General features: G+C 55.8%; 2 protein-coding genes across 8 annotated transcripts in view; both read right to left on the reverse strand.

Annotated features, from left to right (window-relative positions):
• Positions 1–2754: 2754 nt before the first annotated feature.
• Positions 2755–13871, reverse strand: IRAK1 (interleukin 1 receptor associated kinase 1). 3 transcript variants are annotated; one of them, XM_054470921.2, is made up of 14 exons: positions 11967–13871; positions 11721–11888; positions 11487–11618; positions 11265–11368; positions 10889–11077; positions 10580–10644; positions 10295–10409; positions 9212–9330; positions 8702–8909; positions 8297–8362; positions 6255–6491; positions 5259–5559; positions 4746–4895; positions 2755–4132 (listed from the first exon to the last, which is right to left on the reverse strand). In XM_054470921.2, exons 1-14 carry the CDS (start codon positions 12100–12102, stop codon positions 4074–4076), a joined length of 2049 nt encoding a protein of 682 aa, XP_054326896.1. In that variant the 5' UTR covers positions 12103–13871; the 3' UTR covers positions 2755–4073. The 3 variants fall into 3 exon arrangements, with proteins under 3 accessions (XP_054326896.1, XP_054326894.1, XP_054326895.1); XM_054470919.2 differs by having other exon boundaries at positions 5259–5649; XM_054470920.2 differs by having other exon boundaries at positions 11721–13871.
• A 231-nt stretch (positions 13872–14102) lies between these two features.
• Positions 14103–24325, reverse strand: part of MECP2 (methyl-CpG binding protein 2) — a 75182-nt gene continuing 64959 nt past the window's right edge. For all 5 annotated transcript variants that reach the window (XM_054470922.2, XM_054470923.2, XM_054470924.2 and 2 more), the window contains one exon: positions 14103–23705. In XM_054470922.2, the coding sequence (XP_054326897.1) occupies positions 22622–23705 (1084 nt within the window). In that variant the 3' untranslated portion in view covers positions 14103–22621. The remainder of the gene's footprint in view (positions 23706–24325) is intronic.

A 24325-nucleotide genomic window follows, 5' to 3' on the forward strand; every position in this document is an offset into this window, starting at 1 on the left:
TGGGGTGGCTTGGTACCTAGCAAGAGATAACTGGAGCAGATTCATATGTGGGTCTATGTACATATAAAACAGTCATTGGGCTGTACAAGTACAGTTTGTGTACTTTTCTACCTTTAACTTATACCTCCCTAACAAAGTCCTTCAGAAAAGCCTAACTCCTGAGGCTCTGGCGTGGGCAGCTGGGTGGGCGCTGGAACTAGTTTACGGTGCCTGTGAGAGAAATCGGAAGGCCAAAACCTCAGAAGAGAGAGCACGACGGAGGCGCTGCCATTTGGGAATGGACACGATAGAGCCGTGAGAATGAGGAAGATCACCCTCGGAATGAGCGCAGGCAGCTAAGAGGGCGCAGGGGCGTGTCTGGAGGGACTCACACGTTGTAGAGGCTGGGTAGAGAGAGCCCACGCACGCTGAGAAAGAACACAGACTTCAGTGTCAGAGGTCACAAGAGACAAGCGGTTGGTGGGGGAGTGGGCACCGGCAAGAGAAAGTCCAAAAGGACTGGATGGATTTGACAACACGGAGATCCCTGGTGTTCCGGACGAACGCTGATTGGAATGGAGTGGCAGGGGTAGAAGCAGAGGAAGACGGACGGCACAGGCAATGGGCAAGTGAGAACACAGACAAGGATTCTGAAAAGTTTAGCTACCAAGAGGGAACAGAGAATTAGGGTTGTGGTTGGAGGGGGTGTTGGGTGAAATGAGTTTTTATTTTTATTCTTCAAGAACGGAAGCTATCAGGACATGTTTGATGAAAATAGATCCAGAGGCCGGGCGCAGTGGCTGGCTCACGCCTGTAATCCCAGCACTCTGGGAGGCTGAGGTGAGCGGATCACCTGAGGTCAGGAGTTCGAGACCAGCCTGGCCAACATGGGGAAACCCCGTCTCTACTAAAAATACAAAAATTAGCCGGGCGTGGTGACACATGCCTGTAGTTCCAGTTACTGAGGAGGCTGAGGCAGGAGAATCGCTTGAACCCGGGAGGCGGAGGTTGCAGGGAGCCGAGATCATGCTGCTGCACTCCAGCCTGGGTGACAGAGTGACTCTGTCTCAAGAAAAAAAGAAATAGATCCAGAAGCAAGGAAGAAATTGATCATGTGGGGTGACGTTATGAGTGAAGAAGTCCTCAGAGAAGAGGAGAAACTTGCAATTCTGGCCACAATGGAATAACTGATGCCAGTTGTAAACACCTAAAACACTGGGCAACTATTTTTAGATATTGGACAATAGGCCGTGCAGGGCTGTGACCAGAGAGAAAACAAAGAAGGTGAGCCTTACAAGTATCCTGAGTTTCTGCCTGGAGGCACTTTCAGACCATGGTTCAGCAAGGGGGCCTGAGCAGAAACCAGCAGTCTCACTGACTTACTAGAGCAACCAAGCCAATAGCAGAGAAAAAACAGAATCCCAGAAATATGTAATTAATCCAGAAGTCAAAAACAGAGGAGAACAGAAACAGAGAACAAATGGGGTAATAGAAAACAAATAACAAGATGACAGACTTAACCCCAACCATTAAATGGAAATGGATTAAACAGACCAACTAAAGGCAGAGATTGTCAGATTATTTAAAAGAATAAGGCTGGGCTGGGTGCCATGGCTCACACCTGTAATCCCAGCACTTTGGGAGGCTGAGGCGGGCAGATCACTTGAGGTCAGGAGTTTGAGACCAGCTTGGCCAACATGGTGAAACCTTGTCTCTACTAAATAAAAATATAAAAATTAGCTGGGCGTGGTGGCACACACCTGTAGTCCCAGCTACTACGGAGGCTGAGGCAGAAGAATCGCTTGAACCTGGGAGGCAGAGGTTGCAGTGAGCCAAGATTGCACCACTGCACTTCAGCCTGGGTGATACAGTAAGACTCTTGTCTGAAGAAGAAAAAAAAAAAAAAGCCGGGCACAGTGCCTCATACCTGTAATCCCAGCACTTTGGGAGGCCGAGGTGGGTGGATCACCTGAGGTCAAGAGTTTGAGACCAGCCTGGCCAACATGATGAAACCCCATCTCTACTAAAAATACAAAAAAAATGTAGCTGGGTGTGGTGGCGGGCGCCTGTAATCTCAGCTACTCAGGAGGCTGAGGCAGGAGAATCACTTGAACCTAGGAGGCGGAGGTTGCAGTGAGCTGAGATAGCGCCACTGCACTGCAGCCTGGGCAACAAGAGCAAAACTCCATCTCAAAAAAAGAATCTAAACAAGGTCACAGAATATACGGTTCATATGCAAAACTCAACCGCATTTTTTTTTTTTTTTGAGGCGAGGTCTCCCTCTGTTGCCCGGGCTGGAGTGCAGTGGTGGAATCATGGCTCACTGCAGCCTCAACGTCCTGGGCTCAAACTATCCTCCTGCGTCAGCCTCCTAAGTAGCTCAAACTACAGGCATGCACCACCATGCCTGGCTAATTTTTGTACTTTTTGTAGAGATGGGGTTTCCCCATGTTGCCCAGGCTGGTCTCAAACTCCTGGGCTCAACTGATCTGCCCACCTTAGCTTCCCAAAGTGCTAGGATTACAGGCGTGAGCCACTGCACCCAGCATCAATTGCATTTCTGTATAATATCATGATGAACTAGAAAATCAAAGATACCATTTAGAATAGCACAAAAAACATGGGCTACATCAGGAAAAACCTGACATGGGAAGTACTGGGTGTGGCCCGCCCAGAGTAGTAACAAGACCCTGGACACTCAAGAACCCTGAAGTGTAAGGCATCCGGAAAGCTCAAGGCTTTCAGTGCAACAAAGTCCACAAGTAGAGCCCGAGATTGCAACATACGTTTTTATTACTCAAGGACAACCTGGACTTCACCAATGCCCAGCTTCACAGGGCATGTAGTGTGACTCACGGCTGAACACAAAATCACTGTTAAGCCTGTGCTACAGCCCTGGGCTACTTTTGGACACGCAAAAGGACACTCGGTTACATGAAACCTGACTTGCTTCTGAAGACATGTGATACATGTCTTTTCCCTGAAAATGTTTCCCTTCCCTGTCTGCCATGCTCCCAACTTTTCTGCCTTCCCAGGGCTTCTCACTGTCTGGGTAACTAGGTCTTGGGCCTAGCTAGACCTTGGGTAGTGGCCCCTCTGCCACAATCAGTGCCTGGGCCTGAGGCTGAGCTTGTGGCCTCCGAAGCCTGACTTGGCTTGGAGCTCGTCTGTGGCGCCACCACATTAGGCCAGCTCACAGGTCCCCGGTAAAGCCTGAAGACACTGGCCCGAAGTTGGAGGTGGGTGCTGCTCGACTTTCTGGAGGATCTCACAATTCTCGCTTCTTGCTAGGACTGAACCATGAGACTTACAACCATACTTCACTTTTCCCAGAGTTTTTCTTTTTGAAACAGGGTCTTGCTCTGTCACCCAGGCTGCAGTGCAGTGATACAATCATGACTCACTGCAGCCTCGACCTCCCAAGCATAAATGATCCTCCCACTTCAGCCTCCCCAGTAGCTGGGACCACAGGCGTGCGCTACCATGCCAGGCTAATTGTTTAAAAAATTTTTTTGCAGAGACAGGGTCTCATCATGTTGCCCTGGCTGGTCTTGACCTACTGGGCTCCAGCGATCCTCCTGCCTTGGCCCCCCAAAGTGCTGGGATTACAGGCATGAGCCACCGCACCCGGCCACACTTTTCCAAATTGTAAGCAGGTAGGAGGGTCCATCGGCTCCATTGTGCAGGGTGGCCACTGTCCAAAGAGATGGGCAAAGAGCTGCTGCCAGAGGCCTGGGCTGCAGACGCCCTGCCTGGCTCTCAGGGGAGCCAGCTCCCTACTCCACGCCCCTGCGCAGCAGCCCCTCTCCTACCCTCACGGGTCTGTGCAGCCAGCAGCCTCCCAACATGCGCCAGCCTCCTCACTGGATGATGCCCGCCTTCCTTGCCCCCAGATGCCGGCATGGAGGCAGGGTTCCACTCTGCCTGCCTGTGCCCACAGAGCCTAGAACAGCAGGGCCACCGCCTTCTCTCCCCCGCGGGCATGGGCCCCCACCCCCACTGCCTGCAGAGTGCTGAGGACTCGTGCACCATGAGAACTTCTGACCATGAGAACTTTGACTTCCGGATTTGGGGGATCAGCCCAGGTGAACACATCAGCTCTGAAATTCATCACTTTCTTCGGGCCCCTGCCTGTCCTGTTCCAGGCCCAAGCCTACAGAAGGAAGAGGAAAGTTCGCTTAGCAAATGGGGGAGGCTCCCCTACTGCCAGAAGCCCTGGCTCAAGGCCTGGGCCATGCTCCCTTATCTCCTGGGGCGTTCGTGGGAATTGAGGGTTTTTGTTTGTTTGTTCGTTTGTTTTTAAGACAGGTTCTGGCTCTGTCTCCCAGGCTGGAGTGCAGTGGCTTGATCACAGCTCACTGTAGCCTCCACCTCCTGGGCTCAAGTGATCCTCCCATCTTGGCCTCCAAAAGTGCTGATATTACAGGCATGAGCCACCTCGCCCAGCTGAGGGTTCCTAAGCAGTGGTTCTTCAAATAGTACCTGGGATGGAAAATTCCTGCTGGGGCTTCCTATTTCCTGAAAGCACAGAGTGGGGCAGGCACCCTCGGGCTAAAGGAGGTGCTACTGTCAGGAGGCGAGGGAGGGAGTGGGCCAGGGTCTTGCTAAGGGAGGCATGTGGGGCCGGCTGGGCTTCTAGAGGTCGCCAGAGCCAGTGGCCTGTCCGGCTGCCCCACGCCCTCAGCGCAGTCGGGACAGACACTCTGCTCTTTGGGGCTGGCAGGGATGCGCCTGAGCACCCCAGAGGCCAGCCTGGGCGGCAGCACCTGGGAGGGAGCTGGACGACAGCAGCTGCAGGCTGTCCAGGGCCCCATCCTCGTACAGGGCCAGCTTCTGGACCATCTTCTGTCGGGCAGGGTTGATGATAATCTGCGGTGGCTCTGATGATGACGATGCAGAGCTGCCAAGGGCCAGTCCTGGGGAGGAGATAGCACTCCCTTAGCCTCATGCTGCGTCTCCCCAGCCCCCACCCTAGCACCCTGCCTCCCTGGCCTCAGGCCTGAATTCCTCAGAGAAGTTCAAGGGCAGGGCCCAGCTCTCAGGCTACCAGACAGAGCCCTCCTTGTTCCCAGCCTTCAGGAATGGGGTGGGGGGAGGGCTGGAGAGCAAGTTCCACCTGGGAAGGATGTGGCCTGGGGAGGGGAAACCAGGCTTGCTAAGGACACAGTGAGCGGAACACTTGGCCCTGGTTCTCTTCTAGAAGGCTGGGGTGGGGACTACAGGGGCTTTGGCCCAAGGAGGCCTTGGTCCCTCTCCTGGGAACCCGTCTCCCCAGCTACCTTCCACGGCTGTGGGCCGGAATCCTGGGCCACTCCCCCAGCTCGATTCTCCCGCCATGTCCCCCTGAGGACAGCCGGCCTCCCTGAGGGGTGCTGGGTCCAGAGGGCAGCTTGGAGTCAAGTGCCAGGAGCGCAGGGCAGCAGAGAGGCCGCCTAGGCTCTCGTCACTCTCCACGGGCTGGTTGGGGCCTCTCTGGAGATGCTCTGCCGCCTGGGCACTGGCTCCTGATGGCGCTGCTGGGGGCTGCCATGGGGCAGCCCCACTGTGGGCACTGCCAGTGCTGGACACGTAGGAGTTCTCCTGCGGGGAAGGGGGGATGCAGCTGGCGGCCTCCGAATGCCCGGGCACCCCCGCCACCACTGCCTGCAGCTTCTCTAGCCTCTCGTACACCTGCAAGTGGAAAAGAGGGACTCTCAGGGTGAGATGGCAGCCCTGGCTGGTCACCCCATGGGCAAACCACAGGGCTGCTCCAGGCCATCCGTGACCTGCCCCGGGGCTCTAAAATGGCATACCCTGCAGCTGGGAACGCTCTGCCCCTCGCCCCTCTGTTCCCGTCACAGGGAGTGCTGAGAAGCGCGGCTGCCAAAAGCAAGGACTGAGAATGGCCTCTTTCTTTTCTACAAAATGAATCTCACTGCCCCGCTGCCCTCAAACGGGGCCTCTCCATTTTCAACTGTCACCAGAGGAGAAGGGGTGGGGTACTAGGGAGGGGACAGAAAAAGGCAGATGCAGTAGCACAGTGCGCCCAGCAGGGGGTGCGGCAGCAGCTCTTTCCTTCTATGTGAAGTGGGGTCGGAGCTGGGCTCCGCAAAGCAGGACTGCCCGGGGCCCCTCAGTTCAGAGGGGTGCCGCCCCAAACAGAACCAAAGGGCAAGCAAGAAATGTGTCGAGACTCCGGAGAGACCTAGCAGGTGCTGAGATGGGGTCACTACAGAGCAAGGCCTGGAATTCGGGCTTTCTGTCTGGCCACCCCGTCCCAGTGGGCAGCTGGCTACCTGGGTCATAGGAGGCCTCCTTTTGGCCCGGCGGTGCAGGCAGCAGCAGGCCAGCCGGCCCAGGCCCAGGCCCAGCTCAGGTGGGCAGGGTCCGGGCCTGGGGTCCAGGTGCTTCTTGTAGATCTGCATGGCGATGGGAACAGCCCAGGCATCTGCAGCCAGACCTGCTTGCAGTGTGCTCTGGGTGCTTCTCAAAGCCACTCCAGCCTCCTCAGCCTCCTCTTCCACCAGGTCTTTCTGTGGGATAGATCCTGTCAGTATGGCTACCAGGTGGCCATACCTGCAGCTGCAGTCCTCAGGTCCTTGTCACTCAATCATATGGTTTTTTTTTTTTTTTTTGATTAAAAAAAAAGAGATGGGGTCTCGCTGTTGGCCTGGCCGGTCTGCAAGTAGGCTCAAGTGATCCTCCCGCCTCAGCCTCCCAAAGTGCCGGGGTTACAGGTGTGAGACACTGTGCCACAGCTCTTGGTCTTTCTACAGCTTACTTTTTTTTGAGACAGGGACTCATTCTGTCACCCAGGCTGGAGTGCAGTGGTGCAACCATGGCTCAGTGCAGCCTCAACCTCCCAGGCTCAAGTGATCCTCCCACCTCGGCCTCCCAAGCAGCTGGCATTACAGGTGTGTACCACCATGGCTATCTTGCTATGTTGCCCAGGCTGGTCTCCAACTCCCAGGCTCAAGCGATCCTCCTGCCTCAGACTCCCGAGTAGCTTCTAGAGATTTATTAAACAACCACTGTGGGCCAGTGGTGCTCTGGGCCCTAGGGATATAGGAACAAACAGAACCCTGGGCCCTGGCTTGACAGAGCTGACTTCCTGGTGGAGGAGAGGCCCATGGAGCTGGGCTCTGAAGTAGCCTGAGAGGAGCCGAGAAAGAAAGCGCCCCACAGACAAAGACGCACCCCACAGACAGAGGTACCCCACAGAGAGGCACCCCACAAAGAGGTGCCCCACAGACAAAGAGGTACCCCAGAGAGAGGCGCCCCGCAGAGAGGGGTGCCCCACAGAGAGGCACCCCCGGGGTGGAAACAGGACCAGAGGCCATCTCCAGTTCTGAAATCAGACAGACCAGGAGGAACCACCTGGGTGGGCGGTGGCTTTTCTCGCAGAGGGAACGGCACATACTAAGGCTGTGAAGCAGGCAGCAGGGAGCGCCCCGAGTCCCGGGGACCTGGGGTGTTGGGGGGTCAACCACATAAGGGACTGGGCCTTCACCCCAAGAGCAGAGAAAAGGCAAAGGGGCCTTTGAAAAGAGCACTGTGGCTGCAGAGTGGGGAGCAAGTGGGGAAGTCCAAGGATCCCCAAGGAGCCTGGTGCTCTTCTTCAGCAGGATGCATGGATGGACGGATAGGGAAGGCAAAGGAAGGAGGGCTCGAGCCCGGCTCCTGGGTTCTCAGCGGGGCTGAATCCTGATGGAGACCCCACAGCACACAGAAACGGCCCCAAACAAGAGGAGAAGCAGTGAAGCAATTACTGGCTGAGCACATTCTGTGAAGTCTGTTTTGCATATGGGAAGACAGGCCCACAGGGGAGCAGGAATTTGCTGGAAGGCCACTGTCAGGCTGGGGCTAAAACCCAGGTCTCTAGTCTCCTGACCCCACCACAGTCCACGGCGAGGCAGACTGAGTGGAAGACGACCGTGAGGCAGCTCAGACTGCCCTGCATGGCACGGAGAGCTCAGGTGCAGCCTGCTGGGGCTCAGGAGGTTCCTCGGGGCCTGCTTCTTCTCTACCACCGCCTTTCTCCGGCCCGAGTCCTCTGAGTTCCACTGCAGCTTGGGTCTCAGTGCCCTGGGACCGCCCTTCCCCCTGCCCCCAGCCCAGGTGGGGTCTGTACAGGCCCATAGTGTCTGCAGGACAGACAGGTTTGTCCTCAGTAAGGTAAACGAAGTTGTTTGGGGCTCTGCCTACTTTCAAAAATGAGGCCACTGTGGCAGCAGAGGCATCCATGGGCACTGCGCCCCAGTTATCCCCACCACTGGGGCTGTGCCTGCTGGCTCCCAGCAGCTGCGTGTCCCTCCTGGCCCTGCCTCAAGGGGCTCACCAGATACTTGGTCCTGGCACCGTGCGTCTTCACAGCCCTCTGACCAGCCAGGGTCTCTAGCACTACCTGGAGAGAGAGAAGAGGGAGAGCATGGCAGTGGCCTTGGCAGGGAAGAGGCCTCTGGTGTGGACATGGATTGGGCCTGACAAGGGTGTGGACAAAGGCAGAGCCAGATGTTATGGGACTGAAGCTCAGGCAACTCGGAGAGCCCACTTGAAGACAAATTACAAACACACAGTTAGGTGCAGGGTGAGGAGGAGAGCCTCGGAGGGAGGGGGACCCCGGAGCTGCAGCCTCTTGGGGTCTTGGCAGATGGCCCCTGGCCCGCAGTGCACTCTGCAGCCCCAGCCTCTGCCTGCCTGTGGCTTGTCCTCCTCTGAGCCAGAAGAGGGGTCAGTGGCTCACCACCCCAAAGCTGAAGGTGTCCGTGTCCACAGCCAGCCTTCCCGTCTTGATGTACTCCTCGGGCAGGTAGGCCAGGGTGCCCCGCACTGTCTGTGTCCGGGCCACCATGCTGCTCTGGCTGGGACTGGACCCGGCAAAGCGGCTGAACCGGGCCAGGCCAAAGTCTCCCAGCTTGGGTGTCAGCCTCTCATCCAGAAGGACGTTGGAACTTGGGGAGGGAAGACAGTGGCGTCAGCTCGGTCGTAGCTCCTACACCTGCCCAGCTTAGATAAGGCTGGACTCGAGGCTGCCAGCCCGGTGCCTTGCCCACAGAAAGCGCTGGCACTGCCCTGAGTGCTCCAGCTGCCTGGGGGCCTCTGCTCATCAGTAGGGGCCATCCTCGGCCTGTTCCCACACGTGTGCCATGCCGGGGTGTTGAGGTCCCAGGCCATGCGTGATCCCCACATTGATAGGACGGGGCCCCCCTTGCTGCAGGCCCTGCCCCGGCAGTTCTCACGGGCCCCTCCTCACCTCTTGATGTCTCCATGGATGAGGCTGGGGCTGTCCTGATGTAGAAACTGAATTGCCCGGGCTGTACCCAGAAGGATGTCCAGTCGCTGAGGCCAGGAGAGAGGTGGGCAGGCCTGGGTCTGGGGCGGCAAAGGGGCACAGGGGAGGTTGCTGGATGGCCATTCCTTGATCCCAACCATCCTTCTACCTGTCACCTGGAAGAGCAGCCTGGAACGGCCACTTCACTCTCTAGGCCTCAGTTTCCCCCTTCTGGAAAACGAGGAGCAAAGTCTCCACTTCTTAAGCGGGTGCAGACTAAGCTACTCTGGCTGCTTGTCAAAGCATTCAAGGCTGGGCAGTGGCTGGGGACGCGTTCAATAGAATCTGCTGGGCTTCGGCTCCCAGGGCTCATCCCTTTGTCCCTGGTGGTCGGGAAGTCCTTGAAGGCATTCTTCCCGCTCTCCCCAAACACAGCATGCTGGAGAAGGCAAGGGGGCCCTCCCTCAGCTGTAGGTGGTCCAGCTGGTAGCCCCAGACCCCCTTGCCTCCGGAGCTTGCTGATGAGACCCTCCAGCTACGCTGCTTGTAAAGGGGAGAGGCCTGGGAAACAGCTCTATAGAAAACATTGGGTCGGGCCAGGCATGGTGGCTCACGCCTGTAATCCCAGCACTTTGGGAGGCTGAGGCATGCAGACCACCTGGGGTCAGGAGTTCGAGACTAGCCTGGCCAACGTGGCAAAACCTCATCTCTACTAAAAATACAAAAATTAGGCAGGTGTGGTGGTGCGTGCCTGTAGTCCCAGCTACTCGGGAGGCTGAGGCAGGAGGATCGCTTGAACCCGGGAGGTGGAGGTTGTGGTGAGCTGAGATCACACCACTGCAATCCAGCCTGGGTGACAGAGCAAGACTCCACCTCAAAAAAAAAAAAAAAAAAAAAAAAAAAGTGACCCCCACCGTGGGCCAAATCCTGAGCGAGGTGCTGCTGGGGAGCTGGAAGTGCAGGCCTGGCCTGCTGGCAGGACCCACTCACACAGGCTGAAAGCCCTAGGCCCCGCGCCCAGCTCCAGCCAGGTGTCAGGAGTGCTTTGGGTCCTGGGAAGCCTACCCGGCAGTGGAGACGGTCCTCCAGGGAGCCGTTGGGCAGGAAGCCGTACACGACGCAGTAGAAGCCGCTCTGAGCGCAGTAGCCAGCAAAGTCCACAATGTTTGGGTGACGAAACCTGTTTGAAAAAGAGGAGCACTTTCCATCAGGCCAGACTGGGTGGGCAGCCCTAGCTGGGGCCTCAGCTCGCCCAGGCCTGCCAGGCCTCAGGTGCCCAAGGGAGCCAGGTCCTGTGGTGTGGGGTCTGAAGCCCCACGGGACCTGGTGTGGCTCCCCCTCTGGCCTCACCTGGACAGCTGCTCCACCTCGGTCAGGAAGCTCTGCTTCACTGCAGTCCACTCCAGGTCAGCGTCCTGCAGCCCCCAGGGTGCGGTGGGGGAAGGGGCAGGGAAGACGGGCAGCGTGAGGCTCTCGAAGCGAAGGCCTTCGGGCCACCAGTGCCACCTACCCGAGGCCCAGAACCACCAAGGGGCCAGGGACCCTGCGCCAGAATGAGGGCTGAAGGAGTTGTGTGGAGAAGCGAGGGGGAAAGGTTGGAGAAGTGAGTGAGGGTTGTCTGATGGCCTTCCAGGGTCCCTGCCAGGGTGCGACACTCACCTCCTTCAGCCTCTTCACAGCATACACCGTGTTCCTCATCACCGCCCGGTACACGCACCCAAAGCCACCCTCCCCGATCTTGAGCTCCTCTGAGAAGTTGTGGGTGCCCTGGGAAATCTCACAGAGAGGCCAGCAAAATGGAGAGGGGTGGGCTCCCTGCAGGAGGGACACTGAGCTCTCTGGGCCTGGCTGTGGGAAGAGAGCCTGGATCAGGTGGGGTCCCTGTCTCCTCCCTTCTGCCCAAGGCTCCAGGCTCTCCCCACCACAGCTGCCTCCCAGCTGACCTAGCTTGGCTGACTGGGGCTCTGCGGTACACCAAAGGCTGAATTCCTTCCTCCTTGTCTCGAATCTTCCCTGGGGGGCAGGGGACACCTACCTTGGTAGAGGAAGGGGCTGGAGATGGCGGTGGAGGCCGCAGGGAAGCAGGGCTTGGGACCACGCCGAGCTCAGGCCCTGCATGGGTCTGGGAGCCTGGAAAAGCTTCATAAAGACACCAGTGAGAGACAGGCAGAGACCAGCAGCAGGGTCTACAGCCGTGGCCATGGTCAAGGTGGGCCCTTCTTTGGGTCCACCGAGCCCAACAACCAGGCCCTCTTACCTGGGGAGAGGAGGGTGGAGGCTGAGGATGGCAACTTCCGGGGGCTCCAGGCCTCGGCCTCGGCGGGTGCAGGGATGCTGCTGGGCCTCGGGGCAGTGGTGCTTGGGGACGGAAGCGGGGCGGGAGGGTGCCCTGGGACGCCAAAGAAGGAAAGGAAGGTTGAGGCCCGGGTGGGGGAGCCCCGTGGGGCCCGCCGGCCTCCCAGCCGTGGGGTGCCCGGAGTCCCGCGCTCACAGGCTGTAATGATGTCCCGCGCACGGAGCAGCTGCAGGTGCGTGAGGATGTGCACGAGGTCGGCCACACGGGCGTTGCGGTTGATCCAGGGCCACAGGACGCTGGCCGTGCGCTGCCCGGAGCGCTCGCACAGCCGCAGCTCGGTCTGGTCGCGCACGATCAGGGCGGCTGCGGGGCGGGGGGCGTCAGGCGTCGGCGCCGGGAGCCCGCGAGCCTCCCGCCCCCCGGCAGCCCGCCGCCACCCACCGAACTGGCACCAGTCGGCGGGCTCCAGGGCGTCCATCACTTTGTAGAAGCGGCACATGACCCAGGGCGGCACCTCGTACAAGAAGTGCTGGGCGCCGGGGGCTGCGGGCTCCCCCGGGCCCGGCCCCCCGGCCATGGCCGCCGCCGCCGCCGCCGGGCCGGGACCTGTTGGGGCCTCTCAGGGCCGCGGCGGGCGCGGGCCTGGGCCGGCCGGGTGCGCGGACACTGACTCACTTCCCCTTCGAGCCGGCCTCGTGCGACGCCCGGCGGGGCGGAAGGGGCGGTGCCCGGGCCCGCCGCCATCTTGCGCGCCGCGGCCGCGCACTGGGCCACACGGGGTCGCCCCGCGCCGGGGAGGGCCCGGGTCCCAGCGCGTTCCGCGAGCGGCAATCGGCCTCCCGGGCTCGCCCGGGCGGGGCTCTGGAGGACGAACGGCGGCTCCCGGCGTTGGGGACAGAGGGCAGGGCGGAGGCCCGGGCTGCTCGGAAAGGGGCCGGGGCCGGGCCTGCCGAAAGTTCCTGGGCGGTCCTGCCGGAGCCCTGCTTTCCACTGCGGCCTGCAGGGCTGTTACCAGGAGCCCTGCCTGCCCGCCCCACGTCTAGCCCCCTGCACACAGCAGCAGCCTTGAGCTATTCAGTCTCCTTAGGTGTCCTGAAATGTGCCAAGAACGCTGCCCGCCACAGCCGTGAGTGTATGCGTTGCTGCTGCCCCAGCCCTCATTTGGCAAGGGTGAGCTCAGGCAGCTGTGGTGAAGGCTTCCTGAGCCCGCCGGCAGAGCTCCTGCCACCCCGTACCTGTCCCCTCCTGGGCATCGTCCTTGAGTACTTGTCTGGACCGCCACCCCCGGTCCCCGCCCTGAGATGGGGAAGACCCCACAAGCAGCAACGCGGACTTACTCTTTTGTTTCTCCAGCTGGATGTCTCCTCCAGCGACAGTTCCCCTTGCCCTCTTGATCCTGACAGCGAAGGGGTTCCCCACCCCTAGCCCTACAGACTTAGGACTTTTCCTGGAAACGAGAAGTGCCCAAGGCCCACAGCTGGCCCCTGTTGGAGTCTCTTCCCAGAAGCCACCACCACTGTGGCCACTCCCAAGGAAGATGCCAACCATACCATGAAACCCATGGCTTCTCACGGGACAGACTTTACTGAGATGTACCAACTCAAGTATCTGAAATGACTATGCACACCCATGCTAACCTCCACGGGGGGACTTGGTCCTACTTACACACAAAGGCCCATCAGCTCACGGAACAGGGCTGGCACACGAAATGCTCAATGCATACAAGTTGACTTTTCAACCCTGGGATCTACCTTTCAAGGCCAGGCCTTCAGAGGGTACGTTCTAGCATGTGCATGTGAAGCTGGACTCCTTTGAGCAGTTGTCTCCTCCAGCCCCTTACCAACCTGGTGAGGCTGCTCCTGAGAGCCAAGGAAGCCAGTAACAAGGGGGCCCCCTTTGGGCAAACCCCTCAGCCTGCCCTTGCCTGGTCAGAGAACCAGGTTAGCAGTCAACAGAGGGCATGTGAGGGTCCTGGCCAGAATGAGACACAGGAGGAGCCACAGCCTGCGGGGGTGGGGGTGTCCAAAAGCACCACAGCACAGCCAGACCTAGGGGGTGCCCCTACCATACGGGTCTGGAGCAGGGAGGTTGTGCTGCAGGCTGACTCATGCCAGGCCCTTCCCGTCACACGCTGGAGCAGTGTGCCTGGAAAGCACTGGCTTGGAAGAAGCTGAGGGGCCAGCGAGGCCAGCATATGGAGGAGGCTTCCCTTGGCCGCTCGTGGCAGGCCTGAAGGCAGCTACCTGTGTCCAGGGACAGCCAGATCCAATGAGGAAATGCAGCACCATGCTGTCATGTGAGCTGGAGGGGGACTTCTGTCTTATAATGAAAGCCCAGACCTTGAGTCACTTTCACAGAGAGATTTATCGAGAATGCTAACAGCACAGGATACAGTACTTCCCAACAAAAGGTGCAAACGCGTCACTTAGAAAGGCATGCTGAGTATTCTTTGCTTTCACATGTATTAAAAAACTTACAAAAATAAAATAAAACTGCGTGCTGCCCATCTTTTCCAATAGTAAAAGAACCTTATGAAAAAATCACTTGATTTTTTACAACAAAAGACACAAACGGACATTTTTATGTAAATTTATAAGGCAAACTCTTTATATAATAAATAGGTTACAGGGATTCAGTGGGGGGGGGTGTTTTTGAAACGTATACAGGTACATTCAGACAGGTTTACTGAAATGGTACAAATTTCCTTAATAAATTGCCTTTTGTTTTTAAATATATCAGTGCTTTCAGTCATTTGGCTATACACAAAGAACCTTTTTTCTGAACACTACAAAAAAGCAATCAATAATTTTTGTTTTTAAAACGACCTACTTATTTTCTAAAGTAATTGTCCCAAAACACAAAAACTGAAGGTGAATACGATACAGGGCTTTCAGAGACATCTCCAGCTAAGTGTGTCCCGGCCTCTCCCCGTGCCCCAAGTGCACCTCTCCCAACCTCAGACGGGTTTCCAGGCTGGAGCCAGCTCCCTTCTGCACAGGGTGGCCTGTGTTACTGGCAATGCTGTCCATAGCTCTCGGCCTCTGGGCTGGCACAGGGGGAGCATGACTTCAACTCAGGAGGGTGCAGACACCCTGCCTAGCTCTTCCAGATGCTGCACCCCGCATGCAACGGTCACTACAGTCAGAGGAGGGAGGGGCTGTCAGGTGTCTCGGGAGGTTTTCTAAGGAGATGTTTTTCCCATGAAATGGGAATGGGATTTCTCACATCTAAATTTTGCTGGCGATCGGATGACAGCCAAGAGAGTGCAAGCCCCCTCCATGGTCATTTTATTGCCCTGGGAAGGGGAGGGTGGGGAATAGAGATGTCACAGTGTTGAGCCCTGGAGGATGGGGTGGGATGTGACGGAAGTGTCTTAAACAGTAATGCCCATGGGGCACACCTTGGAGAGAGAATGCCCACCACCTGGCCTGTCCAGGAAGAGCTGCATCTGCCAACATTAGCCTGACCTGTGCCCACAGCAGAGCGTTCCAGCCTCCTGCTCGGGCGGGCCCAGCCCCATTCTCCGCAGCTCTTCAGCTCTGCGCACACACATCCCCTCCTGGCTCCCCTGAAGGAAACATCAATCTTGTCTTTCCTTAAAAGCACGGGATGGTGGTAATAATCTCGGGGGGAGGGGAAGCAAAACAAGAATCCACTGGGCGGAACAAAACCTGGTTTTGCAGTGACTTGGAAAGTGGCAACACATCAGCTATTCGGCTTGCTGGCTTGGAGTGGGACTCCTGGGCTCCACTGCTTTGGGTGGCTTCTGGCTGATCTGGGCAGGGGTCATCTGTTCAGCTCTCCCCTCTCATCTCAGTCGCCATCCCCCTCCCTCCGAATGCTTTTGTTTGTAAAGAAAAAGTGTCTAGAAATATTTGTCTCTGGAACAATTACTTTAAACATAGTTACAATACAGACTTCAGTTCAAACACAGAAGAGATTTACTTAGCAAAATTCCTTTCACCCACCAAAAATTACACAAATATAAGCCTCAACACCACAGTTAAGAGGACCAGTAGAGAGAACCTCATGTTTGGAACACAAAAGGAGAAATAAAAACCAAACCAAACCCAAACAGAAAAACCCCAGAAAGACAAGTAAAGGGCAAAGAAGGAAGGGGAAGGAGAGCAAACACAGCACACGTTACAGTGTCCAGATACATGGGAGCCCAGCATGGGCAAGGGCTCGGCACACATTGAGTAACAGTCCTGGTGATATTTGGTCATGTATTCATTGACTACTGACTCTGGAGCGGCTGTTATTGATTGAAGCAGTGACAAATCAAATGGAAAGGAGGCCGCGGTAGCAAGGGAGGGAGCAGGCTTCAAGTTCTGCAAGCCTTTTGCACTCCACTGTCCAGCTCCCCAGAAACACTGAACCGGGTGGGCCCCGCTCCATCCGGGCAGGGCTAGAGGTCACCGGGTGAGGCTAACTCGGGCGTCGATTTCATGTCAGTCAGAAAACATGCACGTGGACGCACGCAGACACCCACCTGTTCACGGCCAAACATCAGCAGCAACGGCCTCCTCGCCTCCTCTGCCCCTATCCCAGGCTGGGTGGGAAAGAGCATCATGACCCACTGCTAACACTGAACACACGCCGAAGCTGGCCCCGGATGTGGGCCCAGAGGCTGCCCCAGCCCTGGTCCTCCGAGGGGCTCGCGGGTAGCCTGGCCACTGAAAGGGCCTATGGCTGTTTTTCTTTTGGATTCAGGCCTCAGAAGAAGCAATGACAGCAGGGAGGGAAGCTTTTGGCCCTGGTGATTATAATGCTCTCTGCTTTGGAAGAACAAGTTTCTGGATTTTTTTGGTGTTTCTAATTATTAAAAAAAGATGATCAAAAAGAACTGTTACAGCTAAACTCTCTAGCAGATATTGCTCATTAAGAATTACAAAAGCAAATGCAATTACTCGTAGGATGGGGGAGAAGAAAGGGACATTTCTGGAGTCTTCACTACTTCCTGGAGGGGACCCATTGGACTGACGCACATGATTCTGGGGTCCCTGGCGTTCTACCTGGTGCAGCTCACAGGTTCCCAGACAGGCCAGGCCTCCCGTCTCCGCTCCAGCCCCCAGGCTCGACAGAGTGGGAAGGATGAAACACACTCGGACCCTACTGGCAGGGAGGCCTGCAAGGCTGACTCCACATGGTCTCACCCTGACCAGGTCACGGGAAGGGGACTGGGGGAGTCAGGCCACCCCAGTGGACTCCAGCTCCCAGAGGTGGAAGGGGACCAGGCTGTGCCGACTACGTTCCGGACTTCAGCAGGCCAAGGGAGCGCTCCTGCACCCAGAACCTTGGGACCTCTTTCACAAGCATGGGAGAAACAAGAGTGCAAAACCTGGGTGCTGCCTGGAGCCTCCTTCATCTGGCACAGGAAAGCCCTTGAAAGAAGCAAGGAAAAGACCACGAATCTGCTTGGACAGAAGAAGTGACCAGCAGACAGATTTGTCATTTTTTTTTCTTTTTTTTCTTTTTTTATTTTCCCTTGTCCTATGCTATGGTTATCAGAAATATTGTAATTAAGCAACAGGTATAATTTTAACAGGTCTTTTTTTGTGTGTGGAGCCACAAGCAAAATGAGTTTATAATTGTGCAATATACAGATATATATATAAAAATTCAACTGCTTTGTGTGTCTAGTCGGTGCGTTAAATAAAAGGGACAGAAAAACTAAAAGCAAAACTAAAAAGCAAAACGAAAGCCCAGGATAGAGGAGACAAAGCAGGCCTATGCGCACAGTCTATGCGTTACTGGATATAATCAGGATCACCAGGAAGAACAGCTTTGCCACTTGACACACAAACACTGCAGGGAGAGGGGCTATCAGTGGGCAGGAGCCAAACCTCTTGGCCTTTTCACCTCATCTGCTCTCACTGCTGAGCAGGACCTGATTAAAGGTAGGACAGAATGGGGGTTTGCGGGGAAAGAGATTTCCAAATTCCCCAAATGTTCTTGAATTCAAAGGTAGGATTTCCTCCAGGGTCTGGGCTCTGCCTGTGCAAAGTCAGAGCCCGGAGCAGGAGCGGGGGGGTTGTGCTCCCTCCTTGCACTGCCCTCACACCTGCTTCCTTCTGCCTCCTGACAGGGCAGGCAGGGGGCCTTGGGGAGGCAGTGAGACGCCAGCTCAGAAGGCCCGCTGATCCGAGGCGAGCAGAGCAGGAGTGGGCAAGGCAGGCTGCCCCTCAGGCAGAAGTGCCTTCCTAGTTCCCTGGGTGTTTTTCCTGACACATCAGCGCTGGGGCAGGCTCTGTCAAGATGAGAAGAGTGGGAAGTAGGGTGGTGCTGGGCCTTCCAGGTCACTGGTGAACGCTCCACCTTCCATACCACTCCCAAAAGACAGGGTCAGAAGCCATGTCCTCAGGTTGGCTACCTCCACAGATTCCCCTTGCCTGTAATGCTCACCAGGCATGTCAGGCCAAGTGCTAAGTATTTTTAGATCAGCATTTTTGTAAAAGCTTGCTCTTATTCATTCAAAAACATCGAAATGTAATTTTCTGCCAAATGTTTTCTAGGTTTTCCTTCTAAATTGTTGAGAACTGACTTCAGTGTTCAGCTTTTCCCCTCTAATATGTAATTTCAGACCCTGGGGGAGGCAGTATCCTAGCAATTTATAACAAGTAGACTATGCCTTTTCTAAAGATTGATACAATATCTAAAAGAGAAAGACATCAAAATGGAGAGAATCAACAAATCCTGTCAGAGCAGAGAGAGGAGCAGGAAGACCCGGAGGGAGCAGGGCTCTGCCCAGCCACCGGGCAGGTCCCTCCCGACCTGCTCCATGGTAGGAACTCTACAAACAGCTGACTCCCTGAAGTCTAGGACACAGGTCCTAGAATCTGCAGGTGTGAACTTGAAACAGGAATCCATTTGGAGCAACGACACAGGCTAAAAATGTATATGCCCAAAGGTCTTCTTAAAGAACTGGTACCTGTGACCTCCCCTGGCCCAGTCAGCCCAGAGAGCCTGACTGGAATGCTCTGGAAAAGGAGCTGCGGTTAAACGGGGGGGACACAGAGTTCTGGCTGTCAGGCTCCACTTGGGCTAAACCAATTCCAGATGGTCCCGTGCAGGGGACTCCGCTCGTACCCCTCTGCTCCCTCCTGGGCTTGAGCCGCTTACTAAGTGATTTAAAATTCAGAGGTTCTGTCAGCTAAAGAAACTCCTTTCTCCACCAAACTTGGCAGTTTGTGTCTGGTTATTACCCTCTTTCGCCATCACTGTCACAGCAATGAAAAGCTGGGCAGAGAAGCAGGTGACAATTTGGGGCTGCTCCCTGTCCCAGGTGCACTGTTCATGCTTTGGGCCTGGAATGATGCCACCCAACAGAAGATTGTCTGCACCCGCATCGGCCCTCACGAGTAGCAGCTTCCGCCATCCAGCGAGCTGAGAAGCTGGGGCCGATGGCTAGTTTGGCACTGATGGATTGGGGGATGTGGCGTTTCTGGGTGTCCCCTGTGCCTTTTGTTATGGGAATACAGCATCAGCAGAAGGGAGCTGTGCTAGCGCCTGGCTGTGACCAAGTATCTCCAGCTCACTGAGCTGTCGAGGCCGGCGATCCCACTGGCTATGACAAGCCCACCACCAGGCAGGGCCGGGAGGGGTAGACCTTGGGGGAGCTCGACGACATACACTATTGTCAGGAGAGGAGGTAGTAACTAACAACTGGAACAAGGGGTGGGGAAGACTGTGGATGTGACCTTAATGACCTAGCCCCATGGGTACTGGAAAGTTGTTGGTCAATTCTACTGTTCACAAATTCACTGAAAGAGGCCCCCATCTTCATAATGTTCAAGTACAGACAAAATTGAAATTGAGGTCACACCCCAAAACTGGGCCGGACACAGCTGGTGAGAATCCTGCAGCTTAAGGCTTTCCCTCCAACCTCCTGTCAACCTGACCCCAAGGCAGGGACAGCATGAGAGCTGCAGGGCCCCTGCCTGCCAGGGCGATAAACCGCCAAGGCTGCCTGCTGAAAGGCGACTGACTCGTGATGCCTTTGGGAAAGAAGAGGGAATGAGGAAGAAAGGGGGAAACAGAGAGAAAACCCTAAGGAGCCTCAGGCCCCACTGGCAGCTCTGGAATAAACTGGAAGGGAAAGAGACTGGGGAACGAGGGAGCTGCAGGTGGGGCCCGAATGAAATAAAGTGACACTTGAAATGCTGTGTTCCCAACCACGACTGCCCAATCAGCCCTGAATGAACTGTCATGGGTGACAGGGGTGCCTGGTGGGCCACGCACTCCTCTTACCAGGACCAGATGACACCCAGGTAATGGGGAAGCAGCTCTGGACAATGATTCCAGAAGCCACATTTCATTTGACTAAGTATAATGCATAAAAACCCAACTGACCAAAATAAACATCTTCTCAGTGACAACCTGGTCGGATGCTGCGCTCTCGTGGAAGTGTCCTTTGGTAGTGCCAGGAATACGAGGCCACTATGGGGGCAGGAGCCTTCTGTCCTTGGAGGAAGAGTTCTGGAGGACTCACCCTCTCCTCTGACCCCCCTTCCCTTCCTGGGGAAGAGTCAGAAGTGAAGCTGTGGGGGTCATCAGCAGAGCAGGTGGAAGGGATCAGGGATCAGGGATCAGGGATTGGGCTGATGGGAGTTTGGTTGCAGGACTAGCTTTTACAGCATAAGGAAATGGATACATATATGCTAGAAAGTCCAACTATGAGACTCTACAAACAGAACGGGGCAAACTCCCTCACTTCTAACCATTCCAGAAGAGACAAACACGGTTTTTTCTTAAGCTACTGATTGGAACTGTCAACTATGGTTCCTGATCACTACAGACTGGCAAGGAAGTGCTAGACAGTTTCTATGATGTTTCACTCCTTCATGATTACACCATAGTAAGGAAGCCAGGGACAATAACTGAAATACACAAGACAACACACACTTGACAGTTCATGGCAGCAGCTCACATGGGACATGCCTGTGGGTGTTTCTGGAAGCATAAGACTGCTGTCTCATTTGCTACTTTGATAAGGTACTTCTCAGTTGGACAGATTTAGATATAAGAGACATCTCTGTAAACACAGAAAAGGATATACCAATATGATGAAGATATGCAGCTAGATAAGGACTTCCTGAACAGAGGTTAAAAAGATGGGATCCCAAATGAAAACTGATCAATTAAAAACCCACAGCAAGCCCATGCCTCTAAGCCCCTACACCACAGCTATGGACCAGATAGTGAAATGTGTGGTGTTCTGGCCCCACTGTCTGCATCAAGCAAAAGCAAAACATTTCCATTCAAGAAGAACTCCGAGGGAAAAAGGGGAGCAGAGGAAGGGCTGGGGACCTAGGTGCTGGTCCTGGCTCGGGTCTTGGGAGTTCTGCATTGGTACCGCTACTGCCCTCCTGCACTACGCTAGACTCTGGACTTCTGAGTGAGGTCAAGGTCGGGTGGCATGGAGCCCCTGTTGGGCCACTCGATGACTGGCAGGCCACAGGAGGCCTCTGTGCTTTCCTCAACTACCAAATCGGGCCCAGCTCCTCCAGTCCACTTCTCTAGAGTAGAAGGGTGAAAAGGCTCGTTGTTCAGGGTGGGAAATGCCTTTTGCTTTTTCTTACCAGGGAAGAGGGGGCTACCTAGGAGAGCAAGACTTTGCTGCTCTCTTGCTCTTCACAGACAGGCCAGGTCGGACTCAGCAGAGCCCAAGGCCTCCTCAGGGCTCAAAACAGGGTGGGGCTGGTACTGGCAGCAGGAGGACAAAGGGCAGGCAGAGTTCTAGGGACTGGAGCCGACAAGTGTGGTTGGGCACTGCGGCTGCCTGGAAGAGAAGGGATGAACTAGGAAGAAGGAGGATGGAGGAAGGGAAAGAAGTGAAAGGATGAAATGAACAAAAGGCAGAAATGGAAGGGGAGAAGAGAAACCAATCAGGAAGTCCTTATAAAATTGCAGCAAACACTTAGAGTTTCGGAGCTTCGTGGGAACCCTATGTGCTGAGCCCACTTTAAAACAAGCGCAGGTATATATACAAATCCAGGTAGTTCTCAACACTCACATCTGGTGGCTTGAGGGACTAAATGTCACCAATTCAAGCCAGTTTGCTCTCAGAGCATCGTTTGTTTTGAAGTGGGAACATGAAGACTCAATAGTGCAAATAATTCTAAGCTGTCCCTAAAGGAGAATTGGAAAGTAACTGGAAGAACATTTTCTTCTCCTGCCCCCTCGCCCCTCCCCTGTCCACTGAGTCCCTAACTACCAGTCACACACTGCTCTGAGTGATTAGGAATCCCTCTCACCCCGCTGTGCCCTGCCCGGCCTGACCCCGGGCCAGCCTGCCTGCGCCTTGTCCTACTGCCTCCATGGCCTTTCTAGCGCCACCCGTTGGAGGACGTCCCTTGAGAATGGACCATGCCACCTCACCCTGGGCCATCCTCTCCTGTGGTTCAGGCCAGTCTACACCCAGTAGTTCAAGGGACGACTCCCTCCTAGCCATGCCAGAGCTGGAGCAGACAGGTGCCACTTTCCTGTCCTGTGAAGCGTCCTTGCCAGTTTTGGATTGGGGCTGGTGTGGGGCCAGACTTGAGCCGCCACGGGTGGGATCGCACAGGCCATGGCCACTGGTCATATCCATCTTCTCGAAAGAATCCAACTGTCTCTCCTGCCTCACACCTCCCTGTCCCAACGTGGTTGGGAGTGGGGGAGGTGGGGGGAGCTGGGGGAGCTGCAGACGGGGCACTGATGGCACCGAAAACGGGAGTGTCCTCTCAACTGCTCTGTCTCTAACGACCACATGGGGGAAAGGTTTGGGCGGGAGGGGAGGTGCCTGGTCAACAGCTTGTCTGGTCAGTAGTATCTGCAGCAAGCCTTGTTGAAGGAGCCTAGTTTAGAAAAGTGCAAAGCTACTTCTGGCCCTGGTTAGGTCTTCAACCTGACTGTGCTTGTCGGTAAGAAAAACATCCCCAATGCTCCAACTACTCCCACCCTGAAGCCACGAAACTCTAAGTTTACTGAAAGAAAAAAAAATATTTTTTATTTCAGTTAATCGGGAAGCTTTGTCAGAGCCCTACCCATAAGGAGAAGAGACAACAGCTGCCTTTATTCTTGTTGGTTTGCTTTGCAATCCGCTCTGTGTAAAGTCAGCTAACTCTCTCGGTCACGGGCGTCCGGCTGTCCACAGGCTCCTCTCTGTTTGGCCTTGGCATGGAGGATGAAACAATGTCTTTGCGCTCTCCCTCCCCTCGGTGTTTGTACTTTTCTGCGGCCGTGGCGGCGGTGGCAACCGCGGGCTGAGTCTTAGCTGGCTCCTTGGGGCAGCCATCGCTCTCCAGTGAGCCTCCTCTGGGCATCTTCTCCTCTTTGCAGACGCTGCTGCTCAAGTCCTGGGGCTCAGGGGGGCTGGTGGGGTCCTCGGAGCTCTCGGGCTCGGGTGGAGGTGGGGGCAGGGGTGGGAGCAGCGGCACAGGGGCCTTTGGGGACTCTGAGTGGTGGTGATGGTGGTGGTGCTCCTTCTTGGGGGGCGAGGAGGCGCTGCTGCTGCGCCCCTTGGGGCTGCTCTCCTTGCTTTTCCGCCCAGGGCTCTTACAGGTCTTCAGTCCTTTCCCGCTCTTCTCACCGAGGGTGGACACCAGCAGGGGCTTCACCACTTCCTTGACCTCGATGCTGACTGTCTCCCGGGTCTTGCGCTTCTTGATGGGGAGTACGGTCTCCTGCACAGATCGGATAGAAGACTCCTTCACGGCTTTCTTTTTGGCCTCGGCGGCAGCGGCTGCCACCACACTCCCCGGCTTTCGGCCCCGTTTCTTGGGAATGGCCTGAGGGTCGGCCTCGGCTTTTCGCTTCCTGCCGGGGCGTTTGATCACCATGACCTGGGTGGATGTGGTGGCCCCACCCCCCTCAGCCTTGCCCCCTGGCGAAGTTTGAAAAGGCATCTTGACAAGGAGCTTCCCAGGACTTTTCTCCAGGACCCTTTTCACCTGCACACCCTCTGACGTGGCCGCCTTGGGTCTCGTGGTGCCGCTCCCTTTGGGGCGTCCCCGGCCTCTGCCAGTTCCTGGAGCTTTGGGAGATTTGGGCTTCTTAGGTGGTTTCTGCTCTCGCCGGGAGGGGCTCCCTCTCCCAGTTACCGTGAAGTCAAAATCATTAGGGTCCAGGGATGTGTCGCCTACCTTTTCGAAGTACGCAATCAGCTCCACTTTAGAGCGAAAGGCTTTTCCCTGGGGACTGTGGGGACAAACAGAAAGACACAAGGAACAATTAGAGGCTCTCCATAGCAATGTCAGAGATAGGGCAGAGTGGATGGTGGTGACAACGCTCTGATAAACGTTACTATTGAACAAGAGTCACACTGCCTGGCTGCCCCTGAGGACCTGTCACCAAAGCCACTCACTCGTCTGCCTGCCGCTGAACCCCCAGGCCTCTCCAAAGTTCAGCAACCAAAGAGTCAGGCCTGGTACAGAAGGGCTGTCGGGCTGAGGCCCATTCTGCTGGTTGGTGCCTGGGCCTGAGTCACCATCTAGAACATTCCCAATTTTGAACTCAGGTATGGTGCTCAGTCTCTCCAGGAATCAGTTTCAACAAGATAATCCTTTGCTCACCCTTCTCAGGGTTATGGAATTAAATGAAGCTGGCTGCAAATGTCATTTGAAAACTGCTAACCTTTTTGGGATCATTTAAGAGGCAGAACTGAAACATGCTTCTTCACCCCTCTGAACCCCTGGCTCTGCAAGTTCCTCTGCTTCTGCAGCTATTCCATCCCCAGATAAGGACTCGAGGTGTGGAAAGGATAGAGGACCTGCTACCTTGAGAACTTCCCACTCAGGGCAGCGACCTCTGTACACGGT

The sequence above is a fragment of the Pongo pygmaeus genome, chromosome X, assembly GCF_028885625.2.
Source record: "Pongo pygmaeus isolate AG05252 chromosome X, NHGRI_mPonPyg2-v2.0_pri, whole genome shotgun sequence".
In the NCBI taxonomy this organism is placed as follows: Eukaryota; Metazoa; Chordata; class Mammalia; order Primates; family Hominidae; genus Pongo; species Pongo pygmaeus.

Excerpts from the sequence above, each read along its gene's own strand:
- IRAK1 (XM_054470919.2), bottom strand. The coding sequence starts at position 12,102 with ATGGCCGGGGGGCCGGGCCCGGGGGAGCCCGCAGCCCCCGGCGCCCAG. Across the intron at positions 6,492-8,296 it reads GTGCCAGGACCAAGTATCTG|AAAGACCTGGTGGAAGAGGA; the intron begins GTGAGCCCCTTG and ends TCTATCCCACAG. Across the intron at positions 4,896-5,258 it reads CCGGCCCACAGCCGTGGAAG|GACTGGCCCTTGGCAGCTCT; the intron begins GTAGCTGGGGAG and ends TCTCCTCCCCAG.